Source organism: Natrix helvetica (assembly GCF_964273705.1).
Source record: "Natrix helvetica genome assembly, chromosome: 1".
Classification (NCBI taxonomy): domain Eukaryota; kingdom Metazoa; phylum Chordata; class Lepidosauria; order Squamata; family Natricidae; genus Natrix; species Natrix helvetica.
The window spans coordinates 267,195,343-267,220,418 of record NC_138548.1 but is presented as its reverse complement, the minus strand read 5'-3'; the positions used below and the strand labels follow the sequence as shown (position 1 = coordinate 267,220,418).

Below are 25,076 nucleotides of genomic sequence, written 5' to 3'. Positions count from 1 at the left end.
GGGTTGCCACAAAGAAGAGGGAGTCAAACTATTCTCCAAGGCACCTGAGGGTAGAACAAGAAGCAATGGGTGGAAACTAATCAAGGAGAGAAGCAACTTAGAACTGAGGAGAAATTTCCTGACAGTTAGAACAATTAATCATTGGAACAGCTTGCCTCCATAAGTTGTGAATGCCCCAACACTGGAAATCTTTAAGAAGATGTTGGACAACCATTTTTCTGAAATGGTGTAGGGTTTCCTGCCTAGGCAGGGGGTTGGACTAGAAGACTCCAAGGTCCCTTCCAACTCTGTTATTCTATACTATTCTAAATCCGGCTTCCCCCATTGACTTTGTTGTCAGAAGCAAGCTAGGACAATTTCAAATGGTGATCACATGATCCTGGGATACTGCAGCCATTGTAATACATGCCAATTGCCAAGTGTCTAAATTTTTTGGTACCCTTAATAGAAAGAGAAACATGGCTTGCCCTTATAAAACTTTGATTTAAATTCTTTCAATTGCCACTGCATCTATTGTGATTTCACCAGATAGGATCTATTCTTAAAATGCTGCCTATGGTCAGTATAATAAAATTGCTGTGTGAGATCCATAAGGTGTTAACTAAGAAAATTCTTTATATGTTTTTTTTTATTTGGCTTTGATTTCTGCACCTTTGTCTTTATTCTTTTCTTTTTTCTTTTTCCTCTTTTTTCTTTCTAAATATCAGTTCATGTTAGTTTTTGTTCTGAATTAAAATTGTTTTATATATATATATATATATATATATATATATATATATATATATATGTGTGTGTGTGTGTGTGTGTGTGTGTGTGTGTGTGTGTGTGTGTGTGTGTGTGTCTGTGTGTGTGTGTGTCTGTGTGTGTCTGTGTGTGTGTTGTATTTGTGCTGATAAATAAATAAAGGGCATACCAGGGGTTGTAACACACACACACACACACACACACACACACACACACACACACACACACACACACACATATATATATATATATATATATATATATATATATATATATATATATATATATTTCAAATTCCTTGCAATTTTACACCAATCCATGATGTAACACAATCCATGCAGTGAAGGTTATTATGGATGAACCAAGCATTATTTTGGTGGTATAATCCTGACCAGTCACTTTTAAATAAAAGTTTTTTTATTATCATTACTAAAAATTATGTTCTGAAATGGTGTAGTTTGGTGAATGTCCTTGACATGTTCATCCCCGGGGGATTTCTCCTGTATCCTTTCATCTGAAATAATGTTGAGAAAGTTTAGACTCTTTTTCACTGTGACATATTTATGCTACTATGAAAAGCCTGATAGATGCAAATAAACAGGAACACGTTTTCCCCTCAGGGAAACAAACAAACCTGGGAAAAGGTTGCTCATCCCAATTCATTGCACCAATCGGAGGAAAGGGCAAGAGGGAATGGGGACCGTAAGGAAAACAAGGGTTGTTCAGTCAGATTCAGTTCTTCCCTCTGCTCCCATCTCTATTGCTCTAATAGCACAATGGCAAACATTTCTGTGTCTGACTAAAAAAAAAAAAAAAGCTCTGCAAGAATATTTCCATGTAGCTCATTAGCAACCAAGCTTGATTAGAAAACGTTACTTTTCCCAGAAGTTAGCACAAATGCTATTTCAGCCTTAATTGATTACAGTGAAAGCCTATGACTCAGAAACAAATCCTATCTCACACTTTTGACTGGAATTTGCATGTAGGATTGCAGTTTAAGAGATTGCACCATAACCCAACGATTAATAGATCACTTCTGCGAAGCAAAGCAATGCTAAAACCTTGCTGCGGTCTTTGGGAAAGTATATATGAGGTAGATTTGTATGACACACTAAACCAAACAAAAACAAGTCATATTTGGGTTTAGTATTTGAGAATAAAGTCATTCACAGCTGAGTTCTGGAGACAATTAGCTGTGTACACAGTAGAAGCATCCTTGCTTTAAAATATTTTCCAAATAAAAATACCCAGCTGTGCTTTCATCATTCTAACATAGATACGGTAGCTCACCAATCCTGCAAAAGATAGTTTTAAAGATTTTCCTCACACATCTAGGATTTTCCACAAGGATCCGCTGTATTCTGAAGAAATTGGGCAAGTAATAAATCTAGGTTGGCAAGTAGATGTTTCTACAGTCTATCAAAGTTGCCCCATATAGGTTTGCTGAGGAAACTGGTGACTATCTATATTTCCATCTATTGCAACAATAACCTAGTCCACTATGTCAAGTAAATCTAATGCAGTAAATGTTAGGAAGATAGCATCAATAAAATGTGCAATCTTTCAGGAGGAGGAGCCGATATCGTGATGAGACTACGTGCGATCTCAACGCTCTGAGATCGCAGTTGATACTTTTGGTGCTGGGTGGGCCAAACGGATCTAAACCGTCGCACAGAGATGGTGAACAGGAAGCATACATCTTGTTGATCTCAGGGACATCGCAAAGTCCCTGATCGATCCAAGATAAGTTCTTCAAGCCAGTAACAAAAAATACAGCCATTAGGCTGATGAAGTCGGGGCGGCTCCAAAATGGAAGGATACAGAAAGAGAAAGTGTTTCCAGCTGGTGAGGAATTTTTACTGTTTTAAAGAGACTGCCTATAAAAAACTGAAAATTAATTTAAATTGGAGAAGAGAAGAAATAAGCGGCAGAATTAAATTTGGAATGGTTTTGGACAGTGGGTTATCTTACTTTTTAAATGCTATCTTCATGGATGGAATTTATGCAAGCTTTTAAAATGAATGGATTAAGTTTTCTTCTATTTTTTTTTCTTTTATTACTCTTTGTAACCTATGGACTAAAATTTTCCTCTTTCATTACTGCTACTCGGAAGCTGGAGGTTTGTGTATCAGAAACGAAACTTTTATTTTTTTTCACTGATTATCCTCGCTTGGCACTTCAAGGTCTCACTGTTTGTTTATAGAGAGTGATAAGAAGCAAAGCATACAGATGTCCCTTTGAAGTATATCTTTAACCAGAGAAATATTATTAATATCTGGTTATTGTGAATCAATGCTTAATCTTGTTAAAACCTTCTAAGCTAGAGCAGCAGTGTTTGTTAGCTGGAGATAATGGCACAATTTCAACAGCAGAAAGAAGTTTTAAGTCTGCAAAAGATATTCTCAGAAATACAGAAATTATCAAATTCACGTGAGAGGATAGAGAAGAAGTTGGAAGACTTAGTGCATCTAACACCAAAATATGATGAAGAAGTTGAAGATGTTTATCAAATGGAAAAAGTGGTGGTTAAAATCCTAAAAATCAAAGAGGAAAATGAATATAAAATAATCAAAATTGATGATATTTATGGTGATCGGTTTGTCTCTGAAAATGGAATGAGTGGAATACTAAAAGAGGAATTAAATGGAGGAAAAATCTACCCCAGATGGCAAGATACAGAAGAAGAAAAAACAAAAGAATTTATGGATTTAAAGGGCAGAAATTTTATTAGTAATATCATTGATAACACTACCGACAATCAAAGATAAGCTGATTAAGGAAACAGAAGAAGGGCATCAAAATTACATGAGAGATTTTATAAGCAAGGAGTTGCTAAGAGGAATCCATACAAAGTTGATTAAGGAGATGATTAGAGGACTGACACCACAAATGGCAGAAGATATGAGACTGTTTTGCTACTGGAAAGATACAGGTTGATAGATGGAAGAGCACAATTTAAAACTAGTTAAACTTAGTGAAATTTAGTGACAATAGATATAATTAAATAAATAACTGATAATGATAATAATGTATACAATGTGTAGTGTTATGATAAGTAATAACTGGATATGAATATTGAATGGTGTCCATGAAAGGAAGATTAGAAACCCTTTTGGATTATATATAATCCATTGACAGCTGGGCATCTAGGAGGACGCGCAATTTGGGCGTCCTCCTAGATGCCCGGCTGTCAATGGATGACCATGTGGCAGCCGTGGCAAGGGGGGCGTTCCACCAGGTTCGCCTGGTGCGCCAATTGCGCCCCTTCTGGATCGGGATGCCCTACGCACAGTCACTCATGCGCTGGTGACGTCTCGCCTAGACTACTGTAACGCTCTCTACATGGGGCTTCCCTTGGGGCGCGCCCGGAGACTGCAGCTAGTCCAGAATGCGGCCGCGCGGGTTGTCATGGGGAGCTCTAGATACTCCCATGTAACACCTCTCCTGCGCGAGCTGCACTGGCTACCTGTAGTTTTTCGGGTGCGTTTCAAGGTCCTGATTACCATCTTCAAAGCGCTCCATGGCACAGGACCTAGTTACTTGCGGGATCGCATCCTCCCACATACATCCCTGCGGCCAATTCGCTCTCACAGGGAAGGGCTTCTCCAGGTGCCGTCCACTAGGCAATGCCAGCGGGCGGCGCCAAGGAGTAGGGCCTTCTCTGTGATGGGCCCAACCCTCTGGAATGACCTTCCCCCCGATATCAGAACCACCACAGACTTCCGTTCCTTCCGACAAAAATTGAAGACTCACCTGTTTCGATTAGCTGGCCTGGCATAATTATAATTGTGACAACTGTTACCTCCTGGAAACATATTCTTACCTGGTTATTTATAGGGTACGGTTTTAAATTTAACTGATTTTAGGGTTTTTAGAACCATATTTATATTCTTCCGTACAGTTCTTTTTAAATTTTTAACCTCCTCCTTATGTGTATTTATATCTGTATTTATATTTGTATTTGATACTTGTTGTTTGTTGTGTGGACTGTACACTGCCCCGAGTCCTTTTCGGGAGAGGGGGCGGTCTAGAAATTCGAAGAAAATAAATAGAAAATAAATAAATAAAGATAATAAAAAAGAATTAAGTTAGATATAGTTAAGTCTTGAATATTAGGGAAAAATGTTATGATACAGGATATAGTTAAATAAAGGAAGGATAATGATAACAACGTATATAGGTATGGGTACAACATAAGGAAATTGGATATAAATTGTAAACAGTGATTTGGAAAGAAGGATTTGAAAACTTTGTTATTAAATATTATGGATGTTTAGCTAGAATAGGACATAAGGATTCAGTGTTATTGGAGGATTTTAGAAATAGTAAATGAAATGCCAGTATGTGGTTATGTATTAAATCTTGGTATATTTTATGATGAAGGAGGTTTAAACAATTATAGTCAAATGAAAATGGAGGTATGATGATGGTAACATGTATAAATATCTGAGTTAAAATACTTGAGTTAATATGAATTATGTTTGTTGACTGTGGAAGAGATGCATGTAAGCCTTTTTTTTTAACCAACTGATATCTACAGTATGTAAAGAAGGATGTGTTGTGTTTGTTTTGAAAATTTAAAATAAATAAAAAACTTTTATTAAAAAATGTGTAATCTTTTTGTGGCATGTCAATAAGGACATGTCATGTTGTGGGAAATAAAATGTGTCCTCTCCTTGACATAATTTAGATGAGCAGTAGACCCTAGCAGAGTCCAAAAATAGTATGCTTTTATCAATAATGCTTTTTTCAATACATGAGACAATACCTCTAGCGAAGCATGCCTGTGGAGATGATGTGGGAAAATGCTGAAGCATCATAACAAATGTTCAGGAGGACACACCTGCTTTAAGACTCTGAAGACAGACATTGAACTGTTGACACTGGCCTTTGAATGTTTTGTACAATGCTAAGATGAACATGTTCTTACCTTCCTGCCTTATCTCTCTATCTATCCAATTCTTTTGAGGAAGAGGGAAGAGGCTTCTGATGCTTCTTAACTTCCCTGGCTTTGTTTCTTCAGTCATAGTATACCAAGGAATGGCGTTATTTGTTGACTATCAAAGACTATGGGGATAATAATCTACCTCAGTCAGGGGATAATAACTATGGGGATAATAATCTACCTCAGTCAGATGTTAAGAATGGTTGAAACAAGATTAACATGGAATCAAATGTTGGTGAGAAAACCTACTCCATCTGTGAAACCCTTTCAAACCCTCTTTTTGAGCCTCTTTCTGACCCTTTCTCATTATTGTTTTACAAAAACCTTGAACTCATTATATTGCAAGTTAGTGAAATTAGACAGATGACCATAAGATCACAAGTAGCTTCAAGATGCTGATTAGCTATACCTGTACTGTATGTTAAATGTATACAGTAGTTAGCAAATACATATTTTTCATATAGACAGAGAAAAGAGATGTTGAAATGGATCAGGAAGAATGACAGGGCTAAAATCATCAATGTATAGCTTCTATGTGTATAATTCTTGACTACTTCTATTACATACTACAGCTTAATAGTAACAGAGTTGGAAGGTACCTTGGAGGTCATCTAGTCCAACCTCCTGCTCACGCAGGAGACCTATACTAGGGATTCAAACTGCCAAACAGCCAACCTTTCTGATTGACAAGCTCACCATCTTAGCCACTGAGCCACCTAGCCAGGCACTACAAATTTCATATATATTAGATTTTTTTTTATCTTGGCTCACCTTGACCTACTATGATATGTATTATGGAGATAATGGAGAAATATTATTATCTCTCAACAGCAATCATATGTGTGTGCTCAGATACAGAGGATGAGGCGGATTGAGTGCATTGTTCATTGCACTACCCATTGTATCTGGCACTCATACATCTGATTATCATAAATTTTAGCATACAAATCATACAATTTTAGCATACATGCAAAATTTTAGCATAGTAATCATTCCAATAACATTATCAGGGAAGACCTGTAAATGTGGTATTTCATTGAAGCCCATATTTTGGTGTATATCATTGCCATTTTGGCATTGGCTACATGGCCAATTCTAAATGAACACAGACTTAAAAAGAAAAGCATAAAATACATAGGTTTTCCGAAGCAACATTGTGAACTGATATATTTGTACATTGCATGATCAAACTGCATAGTTTGAAGACAGTAGAAAATATTTTGAGGCATAAAATATTAAAAGATTTTTTCTTAATCTTGGGTATGCTTTTTGAAGTTAGCAGTGTTATGCCCTCAATTAACTGCTGAAGAGTAAAACTGTTTTTGTCTCTAAGGTCCTATTGTATTAGTTTGTATTAATTTGGACAAACCTGGCAGCCAAAGGCTATTATATTCATACTTAATGTCAAAATGAAAAATATCCAATCAGAAGCACACCGACACATAGACACAAAGCATGAGAGATACAGACTAATTGGTGTAAAAATGCAATCCCAAAGTGTACATAATAAATTTTGCCTGTCTAGCTTTAATGAATCAATATGGTTTGTTTGTGCCCAGTCAAGTAGAGTTTTTGTGAGAACAAACATGTTTTTTTACATTATTAGTTTGTTTTAGATTTAAAAGTGTGGAAATAAATTGGTACAAAAATTACATGAAAGGCAAGGTTATAATTTCTTTTTTTTTTAGAATTTTTTTATTGTTTTAATTAAACAAAAACACAAAAACATTCTTAATTACATCTTGTAGAAAGCATGTTGATTGGTTACAAATAAATTTCGTGTGTTACTATACATCCTTCATATTTTTAATTTACATTTTAAAATCGAAGATCTTTATGTATTTTACCATCAATGTACCATCATTTTCATTTAGCTATAATTATTTAAATATGCTTTTATCTAGAATCATTTGCACTTGAAGACACAACCACCTACTGGCATTCATTAGCTATTCCTATAAACCTCCAATAATTACCCTTTTATAGCATATTCCCTTTTTCCCCCCAACTCACTATCTAAGGCTTATATCTAATTGCTTTTACGAATGCCAAGACATATTAAAATCATTAAACATTATCCATTAACATTTTCTTATTGTTATTATAGTTATCTAAAGAAAAAAAAACAGAATTTTTTGGCATTTATAGCACATTTCCTCCCCTCCAACCCAAGAAAAATTACATCTTTATAATAAAGTCTAAACAAAAGTTTGTTAGTAAAGTTTATACGTGCCCAAGAAAAATTACCTCTTTATAATAAAATCTAAACAAAAATATATTAGTGAAATTAATAAATCTTTTCCCCAGGCCATTTACAGTTTATATCCAAATTATTTTTTACTAATTGAGATTATTACTTCATTATTATTATTATTATTATTATTATTATTATTATTATTATTGTTATTGTTGTTGTTGTTACTGTTATTGTTATCATAATGGATTATTAATTAACAAAAACATTTTAAAGAAAACATTCTAAAAGTGTCTAAGAAATCCTACTTATTAATCACCAAAGGTTAACTAAGTTTTGAGTTATCAACCTTCATCATCAGCCTGTGTCTTTCCAGGAACAAAACTGTCTTATCTCTTTAGCCAGTTGTTGTGTCAATTCTCTTATAAACTTCTTTATAAAGTTTTTAAAAACTTCTCTCCGCACTTTTTTGCTTGAAAGCTCTCTCATATAGTCTTGTTGCCCTTGAACTGGTATTAAAATTAACATGTCTTTGATTATCCGATGTCTTTCTAAAGCTGTTTCTCTTCTTAATTCCATCATCAAATCTATATCTTGACAAGGGGGGTAGAGCTCCAGATCATCAAGTATATAATAATAATCAAATTCACTTTTCCATGTTCCCTCCTTTCCACTTTCACTCATAGGTACTCCATTATTAGGTTCATTTGTTATCTTGTCTTTATCTTCTTTATCTTCACTCCCTTCTTTAATTTTTGAGGCTCCAGTCCCTTCATCTTTTATTGAGCCAGACAATAATCTATCTAACTTCTTATCAAACCTCTCAAATCCTTCCAATATCTTTAGAATTCCATCCAAAAATCCTGGCAACTTAGGGTTTCTTCATCTGTATATGAATGCATATTTCCCAGAAGAAAAGAAAAAGTTTAAAATCCACTGCCACTCTCGCCTTCAATATCTCTTTTCTGTATAAAAATATGTTTGTTTAAAATTTGCTTAAACATAAGATCCTTTTAATTTTTTCAAAAAAAATGAGGGTTCTATCTTTTCCTTTCTTTCCCTTCCCTTGTCCAAAATATTCCACAAAGACACCTGCAAGAAAAACAGTCTGTGTCCTTCAGCCGTTATCAGTCTCTACAGACAAGCTGCAAACCCTCTAGTTAGCAATGTCAACAAACTCAGGGAAAATAGAGCAAAGGATGCTTTGTTTCAAAAAGAGAAAAAAAACCAAGTTCTGGCTTCTGAATGGCAGATTCAACTTTCTCTTATTCGTATCACGCTTAAGAAAACAAAAATCTGTAAGTGTCTTTAATAAAATTTAATGAACAATAAGAGGAAGGATTATTAAAGTAAAAAAAGTTTTAGATCAGCCAAAAAATAAAGGTAGCACAGATTAGGAGAAAAAAATCATTTAATTTATTTAAGAGGAGAAACGGGAAGCATTCCAATCACTTCAATCCACAAAACGCTGTTACATAGAAGAGGAAGAAGAAAAAAAACTTTCTAAGGCAGTCCAATAAAGATAAATTTCGCCTCTTTGTTCTTTTGCTTAAAAGACTAATTTATCTTTAAAAAAATTATTTGGGCAATCATTCTCAAAGAAAAAAATATCTCACCAGCTGGACTCTCTTTCACTGCCTTCTTTCCGGAGCCGTCTCCGACTTTGTCAGCCTGGGGGCTGTCTGTTTACTGCCGGCTTGGAGAACTTCCCTTGGGTCAATCAGGGACTTTGCGGTGTCCCTGAGACCAGCAAGGATTTGTCTCCCTGTCACCATCTCTCCGGATGGTTTAGGTCCATATGGACCGTATGGGCAGCTGGTAAAAGAATCAACGGCGGTCTCCGACTATTGAGACTGCATGTTGTGTTGTCGCGATGTCTCAAGGTTATAACTTCTTTTACAGGTATTACTGCTTTTAAATAAGCTACAATCTGAAATTATTAGAACTAAGAAATCAAGACCATTTCATTGCTCTCATCAATATTTCAATGATTCAATAGCCAGTGTACATATTTATACAAAGAGACTTTGTTTTTAAAATTTGGAAAAGAAAAGGAAGGGGAAAAGTACTGAATAACATATACAAAAATTCAGAAAATTTCAAATATGATAAGAGAAATACTCTCAGAGAAGAAAGATACGATATTTATATATTCAGTTTTAATTTACAGAGCATAAAGGAATTTATCGCACTTTCTCCTTCTCACTTCCTTCTTCCCTGCACCTTCCTTTAGCTCCTTCCTAGCCAAATGAGGAAAATGGGCAAAGGTATGAAGGTCTCACCTAAAGCCGTTAATAATCAAGATTGCAGCTCATCCCCCCATAAGACCTTCCTTGTGTTAAACATGCATCTTTGCACAAAACAGATCCAGAAATGGCTCATAATCCATCCTAGGAAGATTTAGCAAAGTGATCTTGCGTTGAATGTATTTCAAGAATATTGGGTTGGGAGTGGTTATGTTCCTGATAGCAATGTTCTCTAGAGCCTCTCCTAGACCATACCAACATTTTCTCAGATACCTTCATGTTTCATGACCAAATGATGTATTTTTTTTTAGGGGCAGAGGGATGGAGAGAAAAAGACAGAAGTGTGCATGTTCCTGAAGGAGTAACAATAATTTTCTTATTTTACTTCTAAAACATTTTAATTTTACTAGAAAACTTTGACACTAGCATTTTGTTAGCATGAATGTTTCAGGATTTACATATCCTAAAGAAAAAAAGTACACTGAAAAGAAATGAGATTTATTTATTTTCTTACAAGGCAATTTTCAATTAAGTTCAGGTAAGGATTTCAACTTCTGCTATATACCCTAAAAATGAAAATAATTCTGACATTTTATTAGGAAAGTATCTGTTTTGAGAAAAGCAGGAAAAAGAGATGAAAAAAAATAGAAGTTGTCCTAGCATAACATAGAGAGGTCACTTGGACATTACACAATTAAACTAATTCCATAACTATCTAGGCAATAACTTAGTTGATATCACATATGCACTTAAGAATAAAAGCCAAGAGAATGTAGAATATTAGTAAAACTAAAACCATTTAATTGTGAATATGGATTCCTAGAATACTGCATACTTCTACCTATGTAGATAAGAAACAATTTCTTTCTACTTCCCACTGATTGCTGTATTTTATACAGTTTGGGTATTTGGTGCATTGTGAAAAGTAAAGGATAAACCCAATGTTACATGAGCATCCTATTTATTATTAAAAGGCTGTTGTTTTCTTTTTCCCTAGAAAGCAATAACAATTTAATCCCTAAATCTGATTTCAGATATTCAGTGAAAATTCAGCACACGTGACATAGAGGCATTTAGGAAAAGAATGGGATGTTATTTTTTGTTACTGTAAATTAAAAACATATATTCTTTATGTGACTCTCCAGTGGTGACTATTTTTTCTTCTTTTTCTTCCAGACCATATACGTACATTTCACCATAAAAACTGATCTTCGACCAAAAATATCTTGTTTGGATCTTAATTATTCAGACGTACTTAACCTAATATCTGCATAAATCAAATCAAGGAACCTACAATGCTTCAAATCATTTATTCCAGTTAATCCTGTTGGATGCTTTGTTTTTATGAGGGTTCAGCTCACTGGCTTCCGTGCAGATATTTAAGAATAAACTTATTTGTAAAAGTGAGAAGATGGGACAGAAAGGGGAAACAAACTTAAAAGAAAAAAAATGGTTTACTATTGATGGATCTATTTTTCTCACAAATCTATGCATCAGGGAGGGAAATACCACAAACTGTTTTTATGCTTGTTATTTACACTCTATGCAAATGCAAAATAGGAGGTATCAGATATATATGTGTACTATTTAAGTGATAAATAATATTCTAAAAGAGTAATAAAAAGAAGAAGCAGAGAAACAGATAACTGAAACATTCAAAATTAAGATCACATCAAGCAAAAAAAATTATTCACCCAATAACAATACATCTGTTTTGATTGGGTGGCTTCAGGCCCAGTGTTGTTCAAATGACCAAATGAAATGGGTCGCAAAGAAACCTATTATCTGCACATGTTGAATTGCGACTCAATGGCTCAGCAAGGCATCAAAGTGAGGCCTGTCCTGCTGAAAAGGAACAGCCTGGATTCTGTTGATTTTAGGAGACATCCACACCATCGCAGGAGCAAATCACAACAAGTCCGATTTAAAGAGGATGGAGCAGATAATCCAACAGTTGTAGAATCAGAGCTGGAGGCAGGAGATACCCAAGATCCATGTGTATTGGATAAAATACAAACCTCCCAAGCCCATAACTTAGTAAACGATGCCCTCTGTTTGCCGCCATCTTGCGAAGGATTACAAAATATTGCCATACAGACTTCTCCAAGCCTCAGGAAGCATTTTCCAGTGTTTAAAAAGAAAAGAATTACAACAAGCAAGTCTCTAACAGAAATGCCAAAAGAGTCTGAATATGCTTTTCAAGTCAATGGCAATCTTTCTCAACAGGACATTATCTCGTCTAGTCTGTCTTACTTGAGTATCACTCAGCGTTTAAATGATGGGCCAAAAGCAACAGCAAATACTTTTTTCCGAAAGGTACCTAAAGCACAAAGCAATGGCCCTGTCCATTTGGGTTCTGATCAACTTGCAATATTAGAAACAGCCACTGTTTCTACCCAGGTCCCTGAATATGCACACCTGGGTTCTGCACTAGACAATTTTTCCATTTATCCGGACATACAAGTGGACTTAAGGAGCTCCACTGACCCTTCTCCCACTAAGAGGGAATCTGAGGAAATCTGTTCTATGCTAGTGGAGTCTGAAAACCTGACTTATGTAAGTCAGAACTGTAATGATGCGCAAATGGGTCAGAATTTGTGTGAAGAGAAATGCTACACTGAGCTGCCATCTAAGAATGACATTAGCGCTAAGGAAAACTTTCCCTCATTGTCTCAGTTTCACCACAATCCTTTACCCTACTCTCTCCCAGAGCCTCAGCAGTCAGTACAACTGCAAGTAGACACTGGCCCTAAGATACAGTTGAATGACAACCAAACAACATTATTCACTATCAACAGTGTGTCACCTCCTATTCCCTCTTGTCAATCTGTAACAGAAAACATTTCCCCTAATACCGAAGTGCCACAGTACAACAACTGCTTAGAAGGCTTTCACATAAATGCCTATCTTTCAGGGGCTGAAACAAAATCGGAAAAGAAAGAGATTAAAGAAATTAATCAAATTCATTTGGCACACACTGAACTCTGTGCCCTACAAGGCAGACTTCAGTCCGTGGAGGAATCTTTGCTGTCAAACCAGGAGAAGATTAAAGTCCTCTTGAATGTAATTCAAGACATGGAAAAGGCCAGAGCCCTCAATGAAGGGTATGTTGTGTTCTTATATTTACAATTTACAATTACAATACAATTACTTTATTCAAGCTAACTATTTGACTCTCATGTATATTCTTAGGAAAACAGTTGGTTAGCAAAACCACATTATTATGCTATTTCTACGCTGCTTTTTCTTCATTGTAAATTTAGTCAATAATCTCTTCAACTGCCTTTTCAGCTTGAATGTTATGCAACGTTTTTGGTAAGGGTTATCAATGTAAAGTAAAGCTGAGATGCTAAAATTTTGCTAGTCTAAGAAGCTTTCATTCTCCTGGCCTCTTTCGTTCTGATTCAAATAGTGTTACATTATACATGGGACTAGCACAAATCTGATTTGTTGGCAAAAACATATTAAAAACCCTGAAATTGGCCACCTGCCCCCCACTGTTGTTTTTTTTAAGTTTCCTCAGCTATTGAATCCTGGTAAAAGGGGAAGATAATTCTCAAGATCATCCTGTAAATTTGGTAGCAGTAGTAGCATCTGAAGCATCAGGTGTTCTCTTTAGACAGACAGACAGACAAACACACACACATATATAACAAACTGAAAAGTTTGTTATTTTTTAATGATTTTTTAATGTGGTACACTAACAAAAAAATCCATTTGAAGTTAGCATATCATTATTACAGGATGTAAATATGCTTTCACACATAATATTATTTGCTGTTGATTCTAAAATCATGTATTATGGAATTAAATATGTGGGTGCATATTTCTGATGCATACTGATGGACCAGTAATACCTAACCCTTTAAAGATACCAGCTTTTTAATGATAAAACTTACTTTAAAATGTAACTTCTAGAAAGCAAGCTACTCAATCAAATGATCAACTTAAATGGATAGAACTCATATTACCATTTTTTAAAGATTTTCTTTTCAAAGAACCTCTCAAATTTGGAAAGCATTGATGCGGCACAAAAAATTGAATATAAACTTTAATAACTGTAAAAATGAAATAAATCATATGAATGAAATCACATAAAAGAGAAAGGTGTAAACTAAAAATGAAAATAATTTACATCTCAAACTCAAGAGTGAGGGAGCAGATCTGAGTCACTTGCTCGGCTTTCATAGCAGTAACTCTTCAACAGGCCCAACTTCCTGCTCATTGCCAAATTGTGATATTCTGCTTGGACAAGGCAATAGTCTGCTTGTCCAGACAGAACAAGAGCCATGTTTAACAGAAAGAGTTTAATTCACTGTAGGGAATATTATAGAAATTCCCTAATTACTGTGAATGCCATGGTACCCCTAATTTTCAGACTGCTTCTGTTATAATAAACTACTTCATCCTTATTGGGTGTCAGGCTACTGCAATTAACATATTTGTTCCACTCAGCCAGAAACATTTACACCAACCCCTTCATTATAGGGACATTAAACAAAAAACAAAAAACCATGACCTACATATTCAACAAGAAGCAAAACTGGTTCCATTTTATTTTACTTTCCTAATCAATCAGCACTAAATTTGTATTTCCTACAAGTATGGTTTTTTAAAAATATTTAATAAAGTTGAAATGTTTTAAGTATTTAAAACCACTGGAAAAAAATTACTATTATTAAACAACTTATATTTTGCTTTTGTGCAAATCTTACCTTGAGTCTAACATAATTTCATTCATCCCAATGTATTTGGCTATGTGTCACCTTTCGTAATATGAATTTCTCTGAATTCATCTCATTTAGATAATCTGTATTTGGATGCACATAAGGCACAAGGTGTGGAAGCTTGATATTTGCTCTGAATGTTAAAAATACTGCCAAAACAATTACAACCTGAAATGCACAAACAATATCAGTTCCAATTTCTGTATCTATCAGAAGAACTTAATAGCCATAAAATGATTCATTAGTGTGAAATGCAAGGTTTACTGCCATTCTAATTGCATAAGTTCAGGACCAAAGATGCTTCAGTAGTCTTTAACAACTAGTGAAACTCCATAATAGCTCTAAAATGTGTTTGCTAACTCTAATCTTCATTGATGCAGTCATAATGTTAAGAGTTTTTAGATTCCTTAAGTAAAAACAATCCTTTGCAGAGGAAAAAATACAACAGCTTACAATAGCGTAAGCTTATGCTACAGTAATTAGCATATTTATTTCACTCTGCTAGAAACAAGCCCAAACCTCGCAGGAAAATGAAATAGTTCAACAAGAGTCCAAAACCAACTTGGTCTCATATATAATATACTCATTCTTTAAGAATTAATGATTTGTCCCTCATGTATTCTTGGAACTCTCATCTGTTGTTTTTTGAATAAAGGAAGCATTTATTTACTGAATTAGATTTTCCCTTAGTGTTGAATATGTGTATATGCAGTTTTGTTTATCTTCATGTGCACAATAATTATAGAACAGTACAAAGGGCAAGGGGAAGTCACTAAAATATACCACAACAGAAAGATGATAGATAGATAGATGATAGATAGATAGACAGACAGACAGACAGACAGACAGACAGACAGACAGACCAATGATAGAGATAGATGGATGGATGGATGGATGGATGGATGGATGGATAGATAGATAGATAGAAAATGATGATGATGATGATGATGATGATGATGATGATGATGAAGATAGATAGATAGATAGATAGATAGATAGATAGATAGATAGATAGATGATAGATAAACGATAGATAGATAGATGAGAGGCAGGGGGTGAGTGGGTGGATAGACAGACAGATCAACGAGATGATAGATAGATAGATAGATAGATAGATAGATAGATAGATAGATAGATAGATAGATAGATAGATAGATAGACAGACAGACAGACAGACAGACAGACAGACAGACAGACAATAGACAGATATCTTCACTACAAATAACAGTTTGTCTTATTATGCTATAGATTTCTGCTTCCTTAATTAGCAATAGCTATAGCACTTAGATTTATATACCGCTTCATGGTGCTTTTACAGCCCTCTCTAAGTGGTTTACAGTCAGCATATTGCCCCCAACAATCTGGGTCCTTAGGTATTCAACAGACAGTTCAGTGTAGAACTAGAAACTGGGAGACTAGAAATCAGGAGACTATGACTTCTAGTTCTGCCTGCCTTAGTTACAAAATCATTAGGCCGATGTTGGACCAATGACCCTCTCTCAGCCCTAGGAAGCAGGTAGTGGCAAACTATTTCTGAAATCTTGCCCAGAAAAGTACAGAAACTAATTCAGCCACTTGCCGTCAACATTGATTCAAAGGTCTGTCTGTCTGTCTGTCTGTCTGTCTGTCTCTCTTTCTCTCTCTCTCTCTCTCTCTCTCTCTCACACACACACACACACACACACACACACACACACACACACACACACACACTCTTGGAGTCTTTTTAACAATGTTATAGCAGTATAATCCAAAAGCATTACAAGAGGACCAGCAGAACTTAGCCAATGTACAAAAAAATGAAGCAGGATCAAATTTAGTTAGCACACAGACAGGAGTTCATTAAGGACTTAAATTAGTCTGGGAAATAACACTTTTTTGGAAAAACTCAGAAGGCAATGTCAGACAACCTCTGCTTTGTCAAAAGGAAAACATACATGTTCAGTAATCACAAACAGCCAAGCTCAATGCTTCAGTTTCTTGAAAACTTTTATGGTAGCACAAAATCATTATATTAGAAAAAGAGTAAGATGAGTTCCTCAGAAAGCAGGAATTCATATGAGGCTGAATAATCAGTCAACAACTCTGGCTAATGATTATTCTTCAGGCCAAGAATCCCACTAACGTCTCACATAGAAGTCATTTTTTTGTAAAGAGGTCCAAGTAACTGCCTTTCTCCCGTGATGATGAGCTATGGTGCTGCAGTGGTTAGAATTCAGTACTGCAGGGTACTTCTGATGACTGCCGGCTGCCTGCAATTTGGCAGTTTGAGTATCACCAGGCTCAAGGTTGACTCATCCTTCCATCATTCCAAGGTTGGTAAAATGGGGACCCAGATGTTGGAGGCAATATGCAATATTGATCCTGATGGATGTGTGCCAAGCTCAGCCTTGATTATTTCCTAAATTTATGTCCATTAGAACTGGATTGCAATAATATAGTCCACTAGCAGCAAATATATTACTGAAATAAAAATATTTGGTGACCATGTGCCATCTTGGAAATTTTTAGATGTTTATTAATGTTACAAAATAAAAATTGTATGAATTAGGAAGATTGTGGTGCGGAAAAGGATTCAGTAAATGCATAAACAGAAGAAACCCATGGATCTTTAGCATCCCCCTAAGTGTTTTTTGGAATTGTCACTATTAATTTGTGCTTCATTTAATTTCAAGAGCTTATTTTTATCCCGACATATATGCAGACATTCACAGTCACAAAGTCTACTGAGAGTTGTGCTAAACAAATAACTTCAGAGAACCAGCCACTTCTCAAAGCAAAGCAGCCACTCTAAATCATTTGATGAGCATGAATGAATAATAGACAAATTAGTAAATAATTGCATTTATGCTTGAAGCATCTCAAGTGTTCCTGTAAAAACCTAACAAAAGAAGTTACCAAAATATGACAATTGCATATTAGGCGCACTTTATTCTAGTTATTATGGGTAGTCCTTGACTTACAACCATAATTGAGCCCAAAATTTATGTGGCTAAACAAGACAGTTGTTACATGAATTTTGGTCCATTTTACAACCTATCTTTCCACAGCGGTTAAGTGAATCACTGCAGTTGTTAAGCTAGTAACACAGTTGTTAAAATGAATAGGCCTTCCCCCATGGATTTTGCTTGTCAAAAGGTCATAAAAGGTGATCACATGACCACAGGAATGCTGCAATGGTTGTAAGTGTGAAAAACAGGCATGTCACTTTTTTCACTGCTGTTGTATCTTCAAACAGTCACTAAATGAAGTGTTGTAAGTCAAGGACTACCTGTACTATAAAAAAATAATGTATTGTTGGTTTATGCCTGGCTCTTCCCCATCAGATGTATTTTAGGAGTAAGTCGAGACTTCTTCCATGCCAATGAAAGTGACCATCTGAATCCAGCTCCCTGGTAAATGATAACAAAATCCAATGCAGATTTTCTTGGAAGGATACCCCCAATTACTTTTGGGAGCTTATTCCCACCAAAATTAGACATGCAATTAACCTTTGCCAAACTTAAACCAAAATCATTGTAATAAATTTAGCATTTATAGAAGAAAGTAAGCATCGGACATCCAGGAAATAAATGCAAAGTTGCTGATTTGATAAATAAATCATAGCAGCTATTGTTTATTGCAGACGGAACTTCTACCGCACTGGCCAAGATCTCAACAACTGCAGCACTTGCCAGAACACCGCATGTATCATTTACAGGTACCTCCTATCAATGGGTAATTGTATGTATCTGTTTCAAGATGCTCTATTATTAAGTATTCCCTTCACGGGTATTGTGCTACAATCTTAAAGGGAGCAAATGATGCAATCTGGTTGTGGCTGAAGCCAATGATTAAGTACCATTGATTTCACATAATTATAGTGTGGACAAAACTTAGAGGGGGGAAAAAAGAAACAGGAAAAAAAACCTTTCTATAAGACATTTTTAAGAAGGAGCTGTTGATTTAAAACATTAAGGGAAACATCAGACCATTTCATAAAAATAATCTTTTTTGAATTACAATTGCTGGAACAAAATAAAAGTGTAGAAAATGTTAGTTCCACTAATGACTTGTTTGACTCTTTAGCAATTCAAGGACAGGGTTCACACGACTTATTAAAAACCGTGTTTCCTTAACTATGGGCTTGATAATAAAGGCACAGTTGGATTGGTTGCACTAAGTCATAACCACCCAAATTTGTTCATATTATATGAACCTAACTACTTAGTAATCTAAAGCTCTGTAAATGAAATCTTGGGTATCCGAAGCCTCTGCTTTACTCTATTTAGTATCAGAAAATACACAGATGAAGGTTGTATGATTGGAATATTTTTAGACTAGACAGAACCTTGTCTTTGCTGTTTTCCTTGTCTTCATGTAGGACTCAGGTCATATAATCATGGCATCTAAAAATGCTGGATTTTGCCACCACACTTAAACATGCCTTATTTGCATGTTTTTGGCTTATGGTGGTCCTTAAATAAATCAAATGAAAAATTCCAGAAAAAGGTAATGTATATTAATTTCTGTATGAGTAGATTGCCAAATTAACCAGTATCATGCCAATATTGAACAAATAAAAGAATCCACAAAATTGCTTTTTATCTCTCTTACAGCAGTCAATTAGGGAAAGCTGAATTTTAAATATGACTATTCTTTTAACAAAGTTTATATTTATAGAAATATAATGTATAAATACCGTGTTTCCCCGAAAATAAGAGAGGGTGTTATTTTCTTTTGATCCCCAAAATAAACACCTGGACTTATTTTCAGGGAGGTCTTATTATTTTTGAGGTGTAGGAGGTGGCGAGCCTGGTCATCTCATGGCTGCTGCTGTGTTGCAATATTTTTGGGGAGGGCTTATTTTAGCGCATGCACTCAAATGTCCATTTGGGCTAATTATCTGGGGAAGTCTTATTTTGGGGAAAACAGGGTAATAACCTCTTTTTTAAAAATAGAAATTATTGACTTCATATTAATTAATTCAGGGTATCCCCAAGTATATGATTGAGCAAATATTATTTTCCTAAAATTCCACAATTTGGCAATTCTTGACAAAGGCACAGTTGGCTTAGTGAATCCAAACCAACTGTGTCTTTCACAAAGTTTCAAACATTGTTAAGGAAATTAATGGAATAAAGGGCAAGTCTACTCATCGATAAGTGGTTAAAACTGAAAAGAAAGAAAGTAATTATAAATTGATAGTTATTGGTTAGACACTGTTGAAAAGAAAGCAGACTATGTGGAAGTTTAAAGTAAAGCAAAGTAAAGTCTAGTCAAAAAATAACTGTATGATCAGTTTGAGGGTATATGATGCTACAAACACAGCAAATATTTCATGTCAGTTACATTAATTAAACTAGCCTTCCCCAATTAGGCTGAATGGGAGTCCAGTCCAACATATTTGGAGTACAACAAAGCACATGAAACTATCAAACAGATTTAGCATAATAAAAATTGAGTTGTCTTATAATGCTATGTAGTGTTCCTTTTGATCTGTAGCCTCCAATTAAATTTAAAAGGTATTATTTCATGTTTATTTAGGAGATTTTAAGAGAGCCCACTTACCAAAGTATCTTGGATAGTTTACAGGATTAAAGTCAATAAAATCACTCAACTTTTAAAAACTGAAAAAGGAAATTAATCCCAAATTCTCCTAGTTATTTCTGTTCACTACGCCAGGTGAGTTGGTGGGTATGGGAAATGATTAATTCTTCTTTAAAGGAAGACTAGTTGCCTTGAAAGAAGCTGGTTAAAATCCCATTTGTCCTGAGAATGTTACTGTTGCTGTTATTTATGATTGTAACCGGTGGATGGATATCAAAAGGCTGTCATTTTCCCTGAAATACCTTTTGGGAAAGATGCTACATCATAAGCACAAGTGATAAACTTTAAGTATAAATAATATTTCTAGGCTTAAAAAATGATGGCCACACCAGAGAAATACCAGAGACGCAGTCAAACTTTTATTGTTCTTCTCCCGAATGTCCTATGAATGATAAAAATGCAATACACATTTAAGAGGACATGCTGTAGCCCTGCTCCATCCCCTCTGCCTTGGCATACTATATTCATAAGGAAGATATCAGTGTAATAGGATAAATTTATTTGAATTCTAAGTGTGAAATTGTGAGATTAAGACTGCAGTCTCACGTATTTAAGTAGCAGCACATTCAAGACTGAGCTCACTATTGTGCTCCCTTTTTGGGGCCTGAGTACAACATTGGAACATACTGTGTAAAGTAAAAGGACTGGAACTCAAATAGTAACACCTTTACTTTCATCAATCTGACTCTGTCTTTGCCCCTATGTGGATGCTATGAGAACTGAGTTATGAATTATCTTTCAAATGTAGCCATTCTACATGAGATGCTTCTTCACTTGGCTCTCAGATGGCCATTTCTAAAAATGTACCACCATACCAATAGAGGGCATCTTATAATGTCTAAATAAATATTTAAATTGCAATAAGATGCATCTTAAGAATTAAAATTCATTAACGAAGCATGCATGTTGTGAAACTGCTATAAATATTCTATGATTAAATTTTCTTCAATTACCTGATTCTCAAATTACTATAGTTGCTAATATGAATGCAGGAACAAACTATTTGAACAAATAATTCACCGATCACCAAAAATCAGATTGATAAGTGAAAACTCTTTTGGGGAGAAAATGTTCTATATTAGGAAAGAAAGAAGATCAATCACCTTGAATGTTGAAATTCACTCTGGAATCCCACTTGAATTAATATATCTGACTAGAATAACCACAGAGTGATATCTCTGCCACTTTATTGGAGAACATATAAACACAAATATATATTTGCAGTTTCTGATGTGTGTCCTACTGAGGACAAAAATATAATTGTTTAAACTGGCTGTGGAGTGTATTTCAGATTCACTCTTTGGAACCACACATCCTTTTCCAAAAGAAACTGCATTGATTATTGCTACACTAAGATAGCAAGCATCACATGTTCCTCTATCTTTTCATAATAATCTCAAATTTCCTTTAGAAGAAAAGGATCAATATAGAAATGAAATAAACGAGAATAACAATCTCATGCATGTTTTATATTCCTTTGAGTCTGACGTTTTTCTTTTCATAACCTTCTTGTAGACCTACCTGTCATAAGAGTTGGACAGTATGTTTATGAATTAAAATTGGACAAATGCATAACCCAAACAGAGGCAGGAATGGAATATATTTAATGTGTACTTTAATGCAAATGTGTCAGGTAGGCAATTTGCAAAGGAATTCGTGAAGCAAAATAGATTTATCCCCCAGAGCACACATAAGGAAGAAAAGGTTAGTAAAAATCATTCCTTTCCATTGTTGGCAGGAAGAATAGAAAACTCCTAATTTCCTTTAGTTGTATACACATAGATATAAATGCTGAAAAATTTTATAGAATGTCAGATTAAATATTCCTCACATTTAGATACCCCATGTATCCATAGAAGAAATTCATAGTCACATACCCGTAAATAAGCAGAATGTTACATTTACAAACCAAAATTCATGGAAATAGCTGAAAGGCACACATAATTTACAATAAAAGAGTCCCTGAGCAGGAGTCTTAGCAGAATATCTAGTACAAGCACACAGCCATAAACTACCTGGCTATAAATTGGCAGATGAACCTACCGAGGAGCATATTTGTGTATAATATTTCATTCTTGTTGTTCAGAAGTACTAATATACATATCTTCAGGACATCAGGAGTTTTCCTAATCAGGGACAACATATTGTTATGATTACCTTTATAAAAAAGTATAAGGATGGAATGTTTCATTGCCATCTGAGCCACAAGGACAGCTTCTATTACTTTAAGAGATATTTTTGAATCTGCCTTTTACTACTCCTGAAGGAAGAATATTAGATTGGATGAGTTTAAATGCCCTGAGGTATCTGGGGAAACTGAGCTGCTCAAGGTACTTTTCTAGCTTTGAATAACATGGTTGCCAATATTGTGGGGTAGAAACTAATGTCTGCGGGGTTAGCATCTGTCAGTTTGGGCATTAATAGACCCTTTGCCTGCTCAGAAGCCAGTTCTTTCAAGAGAGCTTATATTGAAACATATTTTTTTAATCTCACATTTGCACTTCATGTGGATGTAAAACTGTCAGTGAGCACAGAAGTAACTAGGCTCTATTGAAGCAAAATCATCTTTGGTTGCATAAGTTGTAGATACTAAGCCATGTAAAATTTCACCCAAGGATCCAGTTTGAGGATAGATGAAAGCACTTTTATAACCGCAATTGACGCAATATGACTTTACAGATACAAATTGGCAATAGCTATCTATTTAGATGGCGTAGCCGCACAATAACTAGTTTCATTTCCCCACAAAGGCTTCAGAAACATTTTCATACAGCCCACACAACTGTTCTCACTGTTGTCATCCTTGTCACACAAAGGATTCATGATTTGACCAATGGGGGAGTGCATATATTAGCATTCAGCACATGTCTTATTGTGTGTGTTTGCAGCCACAAAAAGCTGTTCTGTGTTCTTGTTGAATCTTCTGAAATTGTGACAAAACACCATGATGTTTTAATTTCAGAAGGGAGGAAAAAGTATTGAGGACATGGGAAAAGGTTCCCAACAATGGAAAACCACCCACTCTATGGTACAGGAATACACAGTGTAGATTGGTTCTTGCAGAATTTTCTACATTGCCAAAGCAGAGTTAAAAGTTTTAGTGGCTCAGTTGAGAACACTTGGAATAGGCCACAACATGTAGATATAGATCTGTGATGCAAACTCTGGATCAGTATGATGTCAAATGTGAAAGTCTTTCTTTCTTTCTTTCTTTCTTTCTTTCTTTCTTTCTTTCTTTCTTTCTTTCTTTCTTTCTTTCTTTCTTTCTTCCTTCCTTCCTTCCTTTCTTCCTTTCTTTCTTCCTTTCTTTCTCTGGTTCTCTCTCTTTTTCTCATATGGCCACTTATCTTAAGCAATTGACAGTGCTTAATACAATTTAAAACATAAGCAAAATTTCAGCACACAAAATACAAAAGCTAAAGCATTTCACCAATTAACCTCACTAGCACATTTGCCTGTATCAGGCTCTACAAACAAACTATTTTTATCTGGACGGTTTTATAGCCTTCCAGAAGAGCAACAAAGTTGGAGCCACCCAGATTTCCATAGGGAGACTAATCATGGGGCAGGCACCACAATAAAGAAAGCATGTGTTTTGGGTGGAACAAAGGGACACTATTTAACTGGGAAACATGTACACATGGGTATATCAGCAAACTAATGACACTTCACTTTCTGATAATTATGACTTCACCCAGCAGCTTTGTGTGGTTGCTAAATGGAGTGAAGAGAAAGACAAACCCTGAAACCACCGGCTTCCCCCCCCCCCCCAACATAGCAGCAATCTAGTATCAGACCAATTTCTGTACACCACCAATTAGAATTGGTCTCAAGTAGGTAGTAAAACCACATGTAAAACTGTGTCTCCAATTTCCAATCCTATACACTGCTCAAAAAAGATACTAGCATTCAATAATTCTCTAATTTCCAATGGTATTAAATGCCAACAAAAATTCCAGTAAAGCCATACTGCCCACTCCTACATTTATCCAGAACCGCAAGCAATGCTATCTCAATGGTACAACCACCTAAAACCAGAATGCAAAGTGTCTAAATAATTGTCAGTATTTCCTTCAAGTGCCTTTGAAGCTGGAAGCCATCCATCCTTTCAGAAACCTTCACGTAAAAAGGAAGATTGGGCAAAAATTGTCCAGTAATATTCAATCTAGGCATGGCTTCTTCAGGAATAACAGTCCACTGCCTCTTTCAAGGTGAAGTCTTCCTTTTTTCAAACAAAAGAAGCATTCATTAGAGCTTGGATCCAACTAGATCCAACCATATGGCACTTCCTAGAAGGCATTAATCCACCAGGAGGAACATAGATTTAAAAACACAGAACAGAACTCATAGTACCACTAATGATCCTGTCCATTTCCCAAAGTCCAACAGGTTGAAACTCTTCTCAGATAATTAAGCAAGACTGTACTTAATCAATTCCCTAGGATCTGCCTATCCAGCATCTAGGACCAAGCAAATCCAAGCAACATTATTCAGTAGATGCTTGGCTGAACTTCTAGAAGATTCTTCTTCTTCTTTGGTTGACATTAATTAGCTGAACTGAGTAGAAACAATTCTTTTCAACCAGTTCATATGACAGTTACAACACTATATGTCTTATAGGCTTAATCCTA

At 35.4% G+C, this 25,076-nt stretch overlaps 2 protein-coding genes across 2 annotated transcripts in view; one reads left to right on the top strand and one right to left on the bottom strand.

Annotated features, from left to right (window-relative positions):
• The window catches only part of DOCK2 (dedicator of cytokinesis 2), a 322,820-nt gene that overhangs the window by 157,645 nt on the left and 140,099 nt on the right, over positions 1–25,076 (bottom strand). The gene's annotated exons all lie outside the window — the stretch shown is intronic.
• The window catches only part of INSYN2B (inhibitory synaptic factor family member 2B), a 104,363-nt gene that overhangs the window by 57,045 nt on the left and 22,242 nt on the right, over positions 1–25,076 (top strand). The window contains exons 2-3 of the mRNA XM_081939654.1: positions 11,306–13,233; positions 18,482–18,556. Coding sequence (XP_081795780.1) covers positions 11,891–13,233; positions 18,482–18,556 — 1,418 coding nt within the window. The 5' untranslated portion in view covers positions 11,306–11,890. The remainder of the gene's footprint in view (positions 1–11,305; positions 13,234–18,481; positions 18,557–25,076) is intronic.